Raw genomic sequence first — 14,413 nt, forward strand, 5'->3', positions numbered from 1 at the left:
CGTGTTTTGCTGCAAATTTTTAGTGTCCGGGAATGATGGGAGTTGAAGTTTTGCAACAGCTGAAGACATGTTGTTTGGAAAATGCTGGGCTATCTTTAATATTGCATCTAATCCTTCTTAACCCACAACCCCCCATACAACTCTATGGGAGAGGCGGGGATGCATGAACTCCGCCTCTACCATAGAGACGACAGAGCTGGGGCCCCATACAGGAGATCGCAGGGGGTCCCTGCGTTTGGACCCCCCCCCCCCCCCGCAATCAGGCACTTAATCCCTACCCTGGGGATAGGGGATAAGTGTCTTACACTGCAGAGCTCCTTTAATCATCTATCTATATATATATATATATAAATATCCAATAAGAACAGCACCTCCAAAAATGTCAAGAAAAAAAGAAATTGGGGTGCCCGCATATTCTGAACCTCGGTCCACTGGTTCCTCAATGCATACAAAAATATAGAAGCAGCACACCACAGGTAGAGTTCAAAAGAACGGTGAATTTATTCCATGATGTGAGAGACTACGTTTCTCCAGCCTCACGCTGGCTTTCTCAAGTGCACTTGAGAAAGCCAGCGTGAGGCTGGAGAAACGTAGTCTCTCACATCATGGAATAAATTCACCGTTCTTTTGAACTCTACCTGTGGTGTGCTGCTTCTATATTTTTGTATATATATATATATATATATATATATATATAAAGCTCAATGTGTGTGTGTGTGTGTATGTATGTATATATGTATGTATGCATGTATGTTCCACAAAAACTTCCAAACGGCTAAAGATATTAACATGAAACTTGGCACACATGTTACTTATATGTCAACAACAAACATAGGCTAGGTGATTTAACCCTTACTCACCCCCATTTGCCAGGGGCGGGGTTTATGCTTAAAGTCCTATACAAGTCTATGGGAAATATGTATTACTGCATAACTTCCAAACGTCTGGAGATATTTCAATAATACTTGGTCACATGTTACTTATATGTCCACTTAAAATATAGGATAGTTAATTTAACCCTTAACTACCCCCATTTGTGAGGGTCGGGGGTTTTGTTTAAAGTCCCATGCAAATCAATGGGAAATGTATGTTCTCACATAACTTCTGTACGGCTGGAGATATTTCAATACCTGGTACACATATTACAGGTCGGAATATGAGGATGGGATGGGAGGTCGAGATAGGAGGTCAAGATAGGAGGTCAAGATAGGAGGACGGGATGGTCGGGATAGGAGGTCGAGTTACGACATCAGGATATGAGGACCGGATATGAGGTGGAGATAGGAGGATGGGATAGGAGGACGGGATAAGAGGTCGACATAGGAGGTCGGGATAGGAGGTCGGGCTAGGAGGTCGAGATAGGAGGAGGGGATAGGAGGACGGGATAGGAGGTTAAGGTAGGAGGTCTGGATAGGAGGTGGGGATAAGAGGTGGAGATAGGAGGACGGAATAGGGGGTTGAGATAGAAGGACGGGATAGGAGGTCGGGATAGGAGGACGGGATAGGAGGTCGAGATAGGAGGTCGGGATAGGAGGTTGGGATAGGAGGTCAGGATAGGAGGTCGGGATAGTAGGTCTGGATAGGAGGATGGGATAGGAGGTCGAGATAGGAGGTCAAGATAGGAGGATGGGATAGGAGGACAGGATAGGAGGACAGGATAGGAGGTCGGGATAGGAGGTCGAGATATGAGGACGGGATAGGAGGCCGGGATAGGAGGATGGGATAGGAGGTTGAGATAGGAGGCTGAGATAAGAGGTTGAGAAAGGAGGTTGAGATAGGAGGTCGGGATAGGAGGTCGGGATAGGAGGTCAGGATAGGAGGTCGGGATAGGAGGTTGGGATAAGAGTTCGGGATAGGAGGTCAGGATATGAGGACGAGATGTGAGGATGGGATATGACAACAATATATGAGGACGGGATATGAAGTCAAAAGCTTCCTCCTTTGTTTATTTTCCTCCCCAACAAGGATTAGGAAGGAAAAACCGGGCAACACCGGGTATTCAGCTAGTAGGTGATAAAGGAAAGTCCAATTTCTGGAAACCCTAGCCATCAGCTGTAATCTGTAATGGATCCTGGCAGCAAAGGGTCTATACCCCTGCAGCACCATCACAGGGAAAATTAAGCATTACATAATTCGATTTGAAATCAATAGCTCATCCTTGAGAGAGTGAGACATCAATTTCTTAGGCCATAGGGCACTACTCTAAGCAGTCTTGTATAGCTTTTAAAATCACACTTCTAGTTCAGCTCCTGAAGTTGGCTACATTTAAAATCCATCTGATCCCACTATATATAAATAATATAGTTTCCACCCCTATGCTTCACAGTAGGTACGGTGTTCTTTGGATGCACCTCAGCATTCTTTCTCCTCCAACCACAACGAGCTGAGTTTTTACCAAAAAGTTCTACTTTGGTTTCATATGACCATATGACATTCTCCCAATCCTCTTCTGGATCATCCATATGCTCTCTAGCAAACTCCAGACAGGCCCGGACATGTACTGGCTTAAGCAGGGGGACACGCCTGGCACTGCATGATTTGAGTCTCTGGTGGCGTAGTGTGTTACTGATGGTAGCCTTTGTTACTTTGGTCCCAGCTCTCGGCAGGCCATTCAATAGGTCCCCCGAGTGGTTCTGGGATTTTTGCTCACTGTTCTTGTGATCATTTTGACACCACGGGGTGAGATCTTGCGTGGAGCCCCAGATTGAGGGAGATTATCAATGGTCTTGTATGTCTTCCATTTTCTAATAATTGCTCCCACAGTTGATTTCTTCACACCAAGCTGCTTGCCTATTGCAGATTCAGTCTTCCCAGCCTGGTGCAGGTCTACAATTTTGTTTCTGGTGTCCTTCGACAGCTTTTTTGTCTTTGCCATAGTGGAGTATGGAGTGTGACTGTTTGAGGTTGTGGACAAGTGTCTTTTATACTGATAACAAGTTCAAACAGGGGCCATTAATACAGGTAACAAGTGGAGGACAGAGGAGACTCTTAAAGAAGAAGTTACGGGTCTCTGAGAGCCAGAAATCTTGCTTGTTTGTCAGTGAACAAATACTTATTTTACCAAGGAATTTATCAATTAATTAATTAGAAATCTTACAATGTGATTTCCTGTATTCTTTCCCTCATTCTGTCTCTAATAGTTGAAGTGTACCTATGATGAAAATAACAGGCCTCTCATCTTTTAAAGTGGGAGACCTTGCACAATTGGTGGTTGACTAAATAGTTTTTTTCCCCACTGTATATGGCACTTTTGAGGTGAAATGGGATTGATTTAATTGGGATTTATTTAATTGTGGTTTTAAATTTTAGATGTTTATTTATATACAAAATCTGTTTTATTTGTAATTTTGACTAATAAACTAAAAAATATAAATTAAAATACTGTAGCTTTGTAGTACACGATGAAAATGAATGGTGTCATAGTACGGATTGAGCGCTTACACAACATGGCTGTTGGGTTTGTTCTAGTGTTTTGTGCCATTTCTATATTGTATATTCTGTTCAGTATTTCTCAGATTGATTTTATGTTAAGGACAAAAGAGGCAAAGTCCCATCTGTTTGGATACACTGCGGTCAGGCCTCCTAAGGTAATGCCTATAGACCGGACAATTTCACTTCCAATCACTGATGGAGCACAGATCGCAGAACACTGGTCTCAGGGATGACTTGTCTGCAGGGTCTCGTAATGATGATGGAAGTGTTCAGAGATTTTATACCGGTAATTCCTTCTCAGAGGGGACATGACATGGGATTTAATGCACATTTCACCGGGGTCTCATACTCTAGCAATATGTAACATAATTGTATCTGAACTCAGTGAAAGTTCAGTAACTTTCGGAACAAAACATACTCTGGATTAAACTCTGTGCTTTGCTTCTGATCTTGTGGAATACTAAATGATGTGGTAGGTATGTGGTAGTTATTAGAATTTCTGGATTACTAGATGCAAAATTAACAATTTAACATTTCATATATTTTTTAGGACTGTTTTATGGTCCAAGATGTCTGATAATCAGGTCTTTGTCCGGTTCTATTAATGCTGGAAAATACCCATTTTACTGCAATAAGTAAGGAACATCAGATTGAGGACCTGCCCTTGAAGGGTTACTCTGCTGGAAAACATTTAAACAGAAATTTAAACAGATTTGTAAATTACTTCTGGTAAAAAATCTTAATCCTTCCAGTACTTATCAGCTGCTGTATACTTTGAATTTCTTTTCTTTCTGACCACAGTGCTCTCTGCTGACACCTCTGTCCATTTTAGGAACTGTCCAGAGTAGGAACAAATCCCCATAGGAATCCTTTCCTACTCTGGACAGTTCATGACATGGACAGAGGTGTCAGCAGAGAGCACTGTGGTCAGACACAAAGGAAATTCAAAAAGAAAAGAACTTCCTGTGGAGCATGCAGCAGCTGAAAGGTACTGGAAGGATTAAGATTTTTATAAAGAAGTAATTTACAAATCTGTTTAACTTTCTGACCCCAGTTGATAATTTTTTTTTTTCAGCAGAGTACCCTTTAAAGAGGCACAGCAAGAGGCTTAAAGGATAAGTCTCATGCATAAAAACATATCCGCTATCCGAAGGCCCCCCGCTAGTAGTGCTTGCCGCCAGTCCTCTGATGAGGTTGGGGTGCCAACGAAACGTCAGGACTTAGGTTTGTGTGACATTTTAACTGCAGCATTATAGTCAGCCAGTATTTCAATTAATTGTAGCCAATTAATTGGCCATGCAAGATAAAAACAGCACAACACTATAGTGGCTACACTATGAGCTCATCAGTATCTATGTGCTAGCTGGACTATAGCTGTGCTTTTAATTCAGTGTGATACTGACACCCAGTGGTGTCAAGTTGAACTACAACAAGTCATTTTAATTAAGTATTTAATAAAAGTTATATTTTATTTATCTTTTTTGGAGAGTTCTAGTTTAGGGTACCTCTTTGGGGGTTTCCCCTAAAGTTGTTGTTTGGAATTAAAATACTGGTCTCTTATGGGGCAGATGTGCTTCGGGGCCTTTTTGGGCAGCAGTGCTATTACTACCTCATCATCCTCTAAAGCTACCCCCCCGGAGCACAGCCACTACTTAAAGTATGAACTTGCATCTATTAAACAATATGGGGGAGATTTATCAAAACCGGTCCAGAGGAAAAGTTGCCTAGTTGCCCATAGCAACCAATCAGATTTCTTCTTTCACTTTGCAGAGACCTTGTTAAAAATGAAAGAAGCGATCTGATTGGTTGCTATTGGCAACTGGCCAACTTTTCCTCTGGACAGGTTTTGATAAATCTCCACCTATGAGTAGGTTAACATCTATACCATAAACATATGTACCAAAACAAGACCAATTTGCCTCAATGTGACATTCATTTTATGGTTTAGGTTTTTGTTTGTGATGTATGTCTGTATCTGTTTGAATACATTTTAAACGTATGCATGTTTTTTGTTTGTTAATAGGTTAAACTATGTAAAAGCTGTAAACAAGCAAAAAAGTTTCTGTACCACAAAAATTGTACATTAATGTAGAGGGGACAAACAGGTCCAAGTAGACTACTTTTGGACACTTTTACATAATAGAAGTCTATAGGTCTACCATAGGAACCATTTAAAGTGTACCTGTCATTAGCAAAAACTTTTAATATAATGTCAAAAATAACTATGAGGGGCATTTACTAATCTTTTACTATGTAGTCTGGTTTTTACCCTGTTTTTTTCTACTTCATTTTTGACTATGTGCGACAAATTTACTAAATTGTTGCACGGTGTTAATAAATTTGGCACACGTAGGCAAAAGTGGGAAATTTACTTCATTTAGTAGAAAAAATAGTCTGTTCCTTTTTCCTGCTGTCTGAATAGGTTTGGCTGCTAGGTTTCCTTCTGGATCTTTTGTAAATAATTCAATAATTCAATAACTAAATTCAAGAACTAAATTGTAGTCATGGCTCAGAACAGTGGTAAACGGCGTTTAGTGTGTGTGTGTGTGTGTGTGTGTTTATTACATTTTTTTAACACTGTTTTTTCTCCCTAAATGTACTTACTCTTTTTTTTTTTTTTACTTATTCTACAGATCCGTGTATCCTGTGGACTCCTTCGGATTCGGTGGACTACTTCAACGACCAGTGTTTTTCTTTGCTTGATGTTAATAAAATGGTTAACGAGGGCTTGTGGGGGAGTGTTTTTTTGTAATAATTTTTTTTTTAAACCTGTTGTTTTTTTTTTTTACTTTACTGGACAGGCTTAGTAGTGGAAGCTGTCTTACAGACGGAGTCCATTACTAAGCCGGGCTTAGCATTAGCCACAAAAACAGCTAGCGCTAACCCCCAATTATTATCCCAGTACCCAACGCCACAGGGGTGCCATGAAGAGCCGGTACCAACAGGCCCGTAGCATCAAAAATGGCGCTCCTGGGCCTAGGCGGTAACAGGCTGGCGTTATTTAGGCTGGGGAGGGCCAGTAACAATGGTCCTCGCCCACCCTGGTAACGTCAGGCTGTTACTGTTTGGTTGGTATTTGGCTGAGAATAAAAATAGGGGGGACCCTATGTGTTTTTTTTTCTTAATATTTAATTATTTATTTAAAAAAAAAAACGCATAGGGTCCCCCCTATTTTTATTCTCAGCCAAATACCAACCAAACAGTGACAGCCTGATGTTACCAGGGTGGACGAGGACCATTGTTACTGGCCCTCCCCAGCCTAAATAACGCCAGCCTGTTACCACCTAGGCCCAGGAGTGCCATTTTTGATGCTCCGGGCCTGTTGGTACTGACTCTTCCCAGCACCCCTGTAGCGTTGGGTACCGGGGTAATAATTGGGAGTTAGCGCTAGCTGTTTTTGTGGCTAACGCTAAGCCCAGCTTAGTAATGGACTCCGTTTATAAGACAGCTTCCACTACTAAGCCTGTCAAATAAAGTAAGGAAAAAACACAACAGGTTTTAAAAAAAAATTATTACAAAAAACACTCCCCCACAAGCTCTCGTTAACCATTTTATTAAAATAAAAACAAAGAAAAACGCTGGCCATCGAAGTAGTCCACCGAATCCGAAGGAGTCCACAGGATACACGGATCTGAAATGAAAAGAAAAAAAAAATGGGTTAGTACATTTATTATCACCTGCTCACACATCTCCCGCCCCGCACGACTACAACTGCCAGCATGCCCTTACAGTAAGGACATGCTGGGAGTTGTAGTTGTGTGGTGCAGGAGATGTGTGGGCAAGTGACAAGCTTGTCCCCTGCCCCCAGCTGCAGGACTGCAACTCCCAGCATGCCCTTACAGTAAGGTGGGGTGGAGGTCGGGCACAGTGTTTCCCAACCTGGGAGTTGTAGTTTTGCAACATCTGGAGGCACCCTGGTTGGGAAACACTGTTTTAGGCCAGTGTTTCCCAACCGGGGTGCCTCCAGATGTTGCAAAACTACAACTCCCAGGATGCCTGGACAGCCAAAGGCTTCAAATGTCTTTCTTTCCTGGGTGTTCTTGAAGTTTCCTTTCAGGATCTTGATTTTGAGGTCCTGTAGGGAGTGACCTGTTTGGGTGAAATGGTGTCCAACTGGGGTGCAATAGTCCTTTTCTCTATGGTTGTTGATGGACGATCTGTGGAGGTTCATCCTTTTATTGAGTGGCTGACTGGTCTCACCAATGTAACATCCCAGGTCACACTTGGTGCATTGTATCATGTAGACTACATTCTCTGTGGTGCAGGAGTATTGTCCCTTGATGTTGTATGTCTTGTTGTTGTGGGAGGCCTCAGAATTTGTTCAGATGTGTTGACAGAGTTTACAGCACGGTTTGGTGCAGGGTTTGGTCCCATTGTCTGTATCTGATGTTTCTGTGGGTAGTTTCCTATTGACCAGCTTTTGTTTTAAGTTGGGTGGTTGTCTGAAGGCCAAGATGGGTGGTTCAGGAAAGATTTGCTTTAACACCTCATCTTCTGCTAGTATTGGCTGCAGATCCTTGATGATTTTGCGTATTTCCTCAAGGGTGGGATTGTATGTGGTTACCAGTGGTATGCGTGATGAGGTTTGTTTCTCTCTGCATTGCAGCAGGTGTTCACGTGGTGTTTGAAGAGCAGAGTGGATTTTCTTATGGATGGTCCTTGGTTTGTAACCTTTTTGTTTAAATTTCTCAGCTAGCGTTTGTAGATGTGTGTCTCTGTCATCAGGGTTGGAGCAGATGCGGTGGTACCTGATGGCTTGATATAATGCCTTTTTTGGTGTGCGACGGATGGGAACTTGAATTGTGTAGCTGGATCGGTCTGTGGGTTTTCTGTATACAGATGTCTGCATTGTGTCCTTGTTTATAGTTACAGTGGTGTCCAGAAGGTTTACACTTTCTGTAGAGAAGTCCATTTTGAGTTTGATGGATGGATTAAATGTGTTGAAGGCATCATAAAATTGTTTGAGTTCATCCTCTCCTTCAGTCCAAACAATGAAAATATCATCAATGTATCTGTAGAAAAATTGTCCTTTCTCCTCTGTCCAGCGTAACCACCATTCTCACCTCTGCTCTCAAGCCCCCCGCCCCTCACCCTTATCTGTAGTCTATCGTCCTATAGCTATACAATTTATGGCCCAACTTAATGTCCATTCTCCACATATGTTGTTTTAACCCCTGCATATTTGTGAGATAGAACGTGTGTTTTCTCCTTGTGAGCTCAGAAATGCTTATGACTTGATAAAGGGAGGAATCCTGAAAGCTTGTCTCTACAAAATCTTGTTAGTCCAATAAAAAAGGTATTACAAGATACTGCAACTACAGATGATTTTGCTTTATATATATATATATATATATATATATATATATATATATATATAATGGTATTATCTACATAATATAAAAAGTTTTTGCTAATGACAGGTAACAATGGTAAAAAGAAAACGGAGGAGACACTGGAACTGCAGTTACTCGAAGTTTATTCCATCAGGTCATGGATACAACTGTGGCCGATGGGCCGTTTCTCGCTCACATGCGCTTAATCATGGCCAGACTCATGGGCATACTTCAATCAGCTGACTGACTGAGAGTCTGGAGTTGCAGCCTCACATATCAAATATGGATACTCTATACTGAACGGTAAAGAAGGGATTGTCTAGGAACAGAAAAATGAGTCTGCATTTTCATTTTTATCCAGAAACATGGGCACTCTTGTCTCAGGATTTGTCTGGTATTAAAGCTCATATTATAAATGTACGGGGAAGAAGTGTAATACCACATAGAAACCATGGACAGGAGTGGAGCTTCTGGGCAACCATGTTTGGAATCTTAGTGAAGCCGACAACTGTATAGTGAAAAGTTTTTACACCTTTCTAATATATTTTATCATGAGACTTAGCAAAACTTGTGCAAAGGACCAGCAGAGCAGCTGTCCAAAGCGACCAACCAGAATCCAGCTTTCATTTTTCAGAAGCCTTATTAAAAATGATAGAAGCAATCTGATTGGTTGCTATGAGCAAGTGCTCTACTGTTTCTTTCCACATGATTTGATAAAATCATTACGTGTATTATGGATCCTTACAGTTTATACATTCTCTTGTTGCTGTCAGTCTAAGGGCTGGTTCACATCACGTTTTCTCCCATACGGGAGCGCATATGGCAGGGGGGAGCTAAAACCTCACCCTCCCGTATGCCTTCGTATGCGCTCCCGTATGTAATTCATTTCAATGAGCCGGCCGGAGTGAAACGTTCGGTCCGGTCGGCTCATTTTTGCTCTGTATGTGCTTTTTCCCCGGACCTAAAACTGTGGTCCACCACGGTTTTAGGTCTGGTTGTAAAAGCGCATACGGCGCAAAAATGAGCGGACCGGACCGAACGTTTCACTCCAGCCGGCTCATTGAAATGAATTACATACGGGAGGGCAAAGAAAGGCATATGGGAGTGCGAGGTTTTAGCTTCCCCCAGCCGTATGCGCTCCCGTATGGGAGAAAACGTGATGTGAACCCAGACTAACACTCCATTGTAAGCTAAATCTATCTTTTGTGCTAACAGTTTGTTACAATGTATCAGTGTAGACTGAGGCTATGTTCACTTCCGGAATATCCAAATGTAGCACTTCATAGCTTCATATCATGACATAGCACTTCATGCAATACCATATCAGATGTTTCTGGCGCAGATTCTGACGTCCGCAGAAAGAAGACTCATCTATTCTTTCTGTGGATACCACAAATAAATGCATTGCCGTCTATGAGATGCCACATATCCCAGCAGTCCTAGCACCCGCCGGTTAGTCAAATGTGTGGAATGTCCGCACTTGTTTTATGCCGTGTGCTTAAATGTCCTAACTATAAAAATATATCGTTAATTAAACCACACTGTCAATGGTGTACACGTAAAAAAAATTACAAAGTCCAAAATAGTGTATTTTTGGTCCCTTTTTATACCATTAACAAATGAATAAAAAATGATTAAAAAAAAGTCCGATCAAAACAAAAAATGGTACCGATAAAAACTTAAGATCACGGCGAAAAAAAATGAGCCCTCAAACCGCCCCATAAGCGGACAAATAAAAAAGTTATAGGGATCAGAAGAGGACATTTTTAAACGTATACATTTTCCTGCATGTAGTTGTGATTTTTTCCAGAAGTACGACAAAATCAAACCTATATAAGCAGGGTATCATTTTAATCTTATGGACCTACAGAATAATGATAAGGTGTCATTTTTACCGAAAAATGCACTGCCTAGAAATGGAAGCCCCCAAAAGTTACAAAATGGCATTTTTCCTTCAATTTATTTTCCGTTTCGCTGTGGATTTTTGGGTAAAATGACTAATGTCACTGCAAAGTAGAATTGCTGGCGCAAAAAATAAGCCATAATATGGATTTTTAGGTGGAAAATTTAAAGGGTTATGATTTTTAAAAGGTAAGGAGGAAAAAAACGAAAATGCAAAAACTGAAAAATGCTGAGTCCTTACAGGGGTACTCCGCCCCTGGCATCTTATCCCCTATCTAAAGGATAGGGGATAAGATGTTAGATTGCCGCGGTCCCGCTGCTGGGGACCCCGGGGATCGCCACTGCGGCACCCCGCCATCATTACTGCACAGAGCGAGTTCGCTCTGTGCGTAATGACGGGCGATGCAGGGGCCGGAGTAGCGTGATGTCATGGCTCCGCCCCTCATGACATTACGGCCCGTCCCCTTAATGCAAGTCTATGGCAGGGGGCCTAACGATGCCCTGGCCCCTGTTTTGCCCGTCATTACGTGCAGAGCGATCTCGCTCTGCGCAGTAATGATAGCGGGGTGCTACAGCGGCGATCCCCGGGGTCCCCAGCAGCGGGACCCTGGCGATCTGACATCTTATCCCCTATCCTTTGGATAGGGGATAAGATGTCTAGGGGCGGAGTACCCCTTTAAGGGGTTAATAGGGCTTAGGTCTGGGGACATGCTTGGAGAATCTACCACCTTTACCCTACGCTTTTTTTTTTTTAGAAAGGCAGTGGTCGTCTTAGAGGTGTGTCTTCAGTATGTCCCAGTACATATTAGCATTTATGGTTCCCTCAATGAGCTGTAGCTCACCAGTGCCAGAAGCACTCAGCCCCAGACCATGACACTCCTTAACTGTAAGCAAGACACACTTGTCTTTGTACTCATTGCCTGGTTGTCACGACACACACTTGGCACCATTTGAACCAAATAAGCTTAGTTTGGTCTCATTGGACCACAAGACATGGTTCCAGTAATCCAAGTCCGTAGTCTGCTTGTGCTCCATCTTTAGAAGAGGCTTCCTTAGGGCACAACAGGTCATGCAGGCCAATTTGATGTAGTGTGTGGCGTGTGGTCTAAGCAATGACAGGCACAGCCTCCCCCCCCCCCCATCCTTTCAACTTCTGCAGCAATGCCGGCAGCATACATCTTTTTGCCAAAGACAACCTCTGGATATGACACTAAGCACATGCACTCAACTGTTCTGAGTGGAACCTGTCCTGTGGAATCGCTGTGTGGTCTTGCCCACTGTGCTACAGCTCAGTTTCAGGGTCTTGGCAATCATCTTATAGTCTAGGCTATCATTATTTAAAGCAACAATTCATTTTTTTAATTTTTTTATTGAGATCCTCGGAGAGTTCTTTACCATGAGAGGCCATGTTGAACTTCCAGTGACCAGTATTAGACAGTGTGAGAGTGATAACACCAAATTTAAGACACCTGCTTCTCATTTACACCTGACGCCTTGTAACACTAACCAGCCACATAACACTGGGGAGGGAAAGTTGCTAATTGGGCCCAATTTGGTCGTTTCCACTTAGGGGTGTACTCACTTTTGTTGCCAAGGTTTAGACATTAATGGCTGTGTGTTGAATTATTTTGAGCGGACACAACATTAACACTGTTATACAGGCTGTACACTCACTACTTTACATTGTAGCAGAGTGTAATTTCTTCAGTGTTGTCACATGAAAAGATATAATTAAATATTTACAAAAAAGTAAGAGGTTAAAGGACAACTGCAGCACAATATACACTTATATCCTATCTACAAGATAGGGGATAAGTGTTTGATCGCGGGGGGTCCGACCGCTGGGACCCCCCTCGATCTCCCTAACAGGGCGCCACCATTAGCGCTCATAGTGAATGCTGAAGGCGCGTAGCGTCGACCTAGAGGTTGACGCTGATGCCCCGTCTCCTCCCCGTCCCAATACAGTTCTATGGGGGAGACGGGGAGGCAGGAACACTGCCTCCCCGCCTCTCCCATAGAGATGCATGGAGGAGGCATGCCGGCTGCAACGTCATGCTGCAGCTGGCACGCCCCCTGCACGGGAGAGCCCCGGCATAGCCGCGGCCCCGTACAGGAGATCACAGGGGGTCCCAGCGGTAGGACCCCCGTGATCAAACACTTATCCCCTATCCTGTGCATAGGGGATAAGTGTTAATTACGCTGCAGATGTCCTTTAACTCACTTATGTGAGTCAAGAGCAGAGCTGTATTTTTCATACCCTGCAAAAACTCTTTAAAGGAGTACTCCGGTTTACTAAAGTTTATCCCAAAGGATAGCAGATAAGTGTCTGGTCGCACAGCCCGGCTCACTGCATGAAAAGAGCTGTGTGGATCAGAAATTCTGGCCGACACACCCCCTCCATGTATCTCTACGGGAGAGACGGAGATACAGTGCTTGTGTATCTTCGGCTCTCCAATAGAGATACAAGGAGGGGGCGTGTTGACCACTTTTTTGTGCTGTGGTCGACACAGCTCTTTTTATCCAAAGAGCAGGGGTGTCGTACTGGAGATTGCGGGGGAAGTCCAAGCAGATGGACCTCCCACCCTCAATCAGACACTTATCCCCTATCCAAATGGTAAATTTTAGTAAACTGGAGTACTCCTTTAAGCAGCCTAAATAATTTAACTAAGAGTTTATTACTTACCCACAATGCTTCATGTTCTGTGGTTTATCCATTCGGACTGCTAATTTGATCTTCAAGTCATGATCTGGGCAGTTTTTGGACACTGTCATTTTATGGAACTCCGACTGTTTGGGACTGTTGGGTGTTGGGTGTAGAACAACCTTTAAAATACACAGGTATAAAAAATAAAATACAATACATTTGTTATAAAAATGTCCCACAACAAATTGTTAAAAAATATTAAAATGTATATGTTTCAGACAATTTTTATGCCTACCTAGAATAAGAGAAGATGTACAAAGTAAAAAATGATATGCAGTCGTTTGGTGCACTTTACTGATATACATGTGCGGCAGCCAGAAAGTCTAACAATCTAACAATTTTTCCATACGCGCTATGTTAATAAATGTGGTGCCGTATAAGTGAAAGCTGCTTTATATAAGCAATTATTTGGCAAATAGAGGACTGTTCTAAGGGAGGGCACATGGCAGGCATTGACAACCGCTTTGACCAGTGAGGTGAACAAACAAAAACAAAAAAATCCAAATTCTGCCTATCTATAGATGTTAACAAATGTTGCATCAGTTTCAACAGGTGTCCTGACAGATCTTACCCGTCCAAGTTCTTTATCTTCCAGTGCAAGAACCCCTGTGCTTTCGGTGAAGAGCTTGACCTTGACGGCAGGCAGGGCATGTGTGGTATTGAAATCTCCTTGTGTTCCCCAACTGGAAGACAAAAAAGGAAACAGATATAAGTTACCACGTAATTGAATGATAAGGAGGTCAAGGAATGGGTTAAATTGAAAATGACAATGTAGCACGAAAATGTGCTACAACTCTGTTTCAAGAAATGTGTTAATTGTCTCTCTAGTTAATGTGAGACAGATGTCTGCTATGGTGGCTCAGTGCTAAGATCTTGTAGGTGCAAGATGTTGCAAATCAGCAGTAATCCAACTTGTTTTATTTAACCCATCTCTTACGAAGACACTTTTAGGAATTCAGAATTCTATTTATGTCCCAGAGTAATAACAGTTTTTGGTTTGGGATGCTGAGCCAAATGTATATACAGTGCTGTGAAAAAGTAA

General features: G+C 42.5%; 1 protein-coding gene across 11 annotated transcripts in view; it reads right to left on the reverse strand.

Annotated features, from left to right (window-relative positions):
* Positions 1-14,413, reverse strand: part of CADPS (calcium dependent secretion activator) — a 560,269-nt gene that overhangs the window by 258,411 nt on the left and 287,445 nt on the right. For all 11 annotated transcript variants that reach the window (XM_056524520.1, XM_056524514.1, XM_056524517.1 and 8 more), the window contains exons 7-8: positions 13,943-14,054; positions 13,351-13,490 (exon numbers count right to left, since the gene is read on the reverse strand). In XM_056524520.1, the coding sequence (XP_056380495.1) occupies positions 13,351-13,490; positions 13,943-14,054 (252 nt within the window). The remainder of the gene's footprint in view (positions 1-13,350; positions 13,491-13,942; positions 14,055-14,413) is intronic.

This window comes from Hyla sarda, chromosome 6, assembly GCF_029499605.1.
Source record: "Hyla sarda isolate aHylSar1 chromosome 6, aHylSar1.hap1, whole genome shotgun sequence".
Lineage (NCBI taxonomy): Eukaryota > Metazoa > Chordata > Amphibia > Anura > Hylidae > Hyla > Hyla sarda.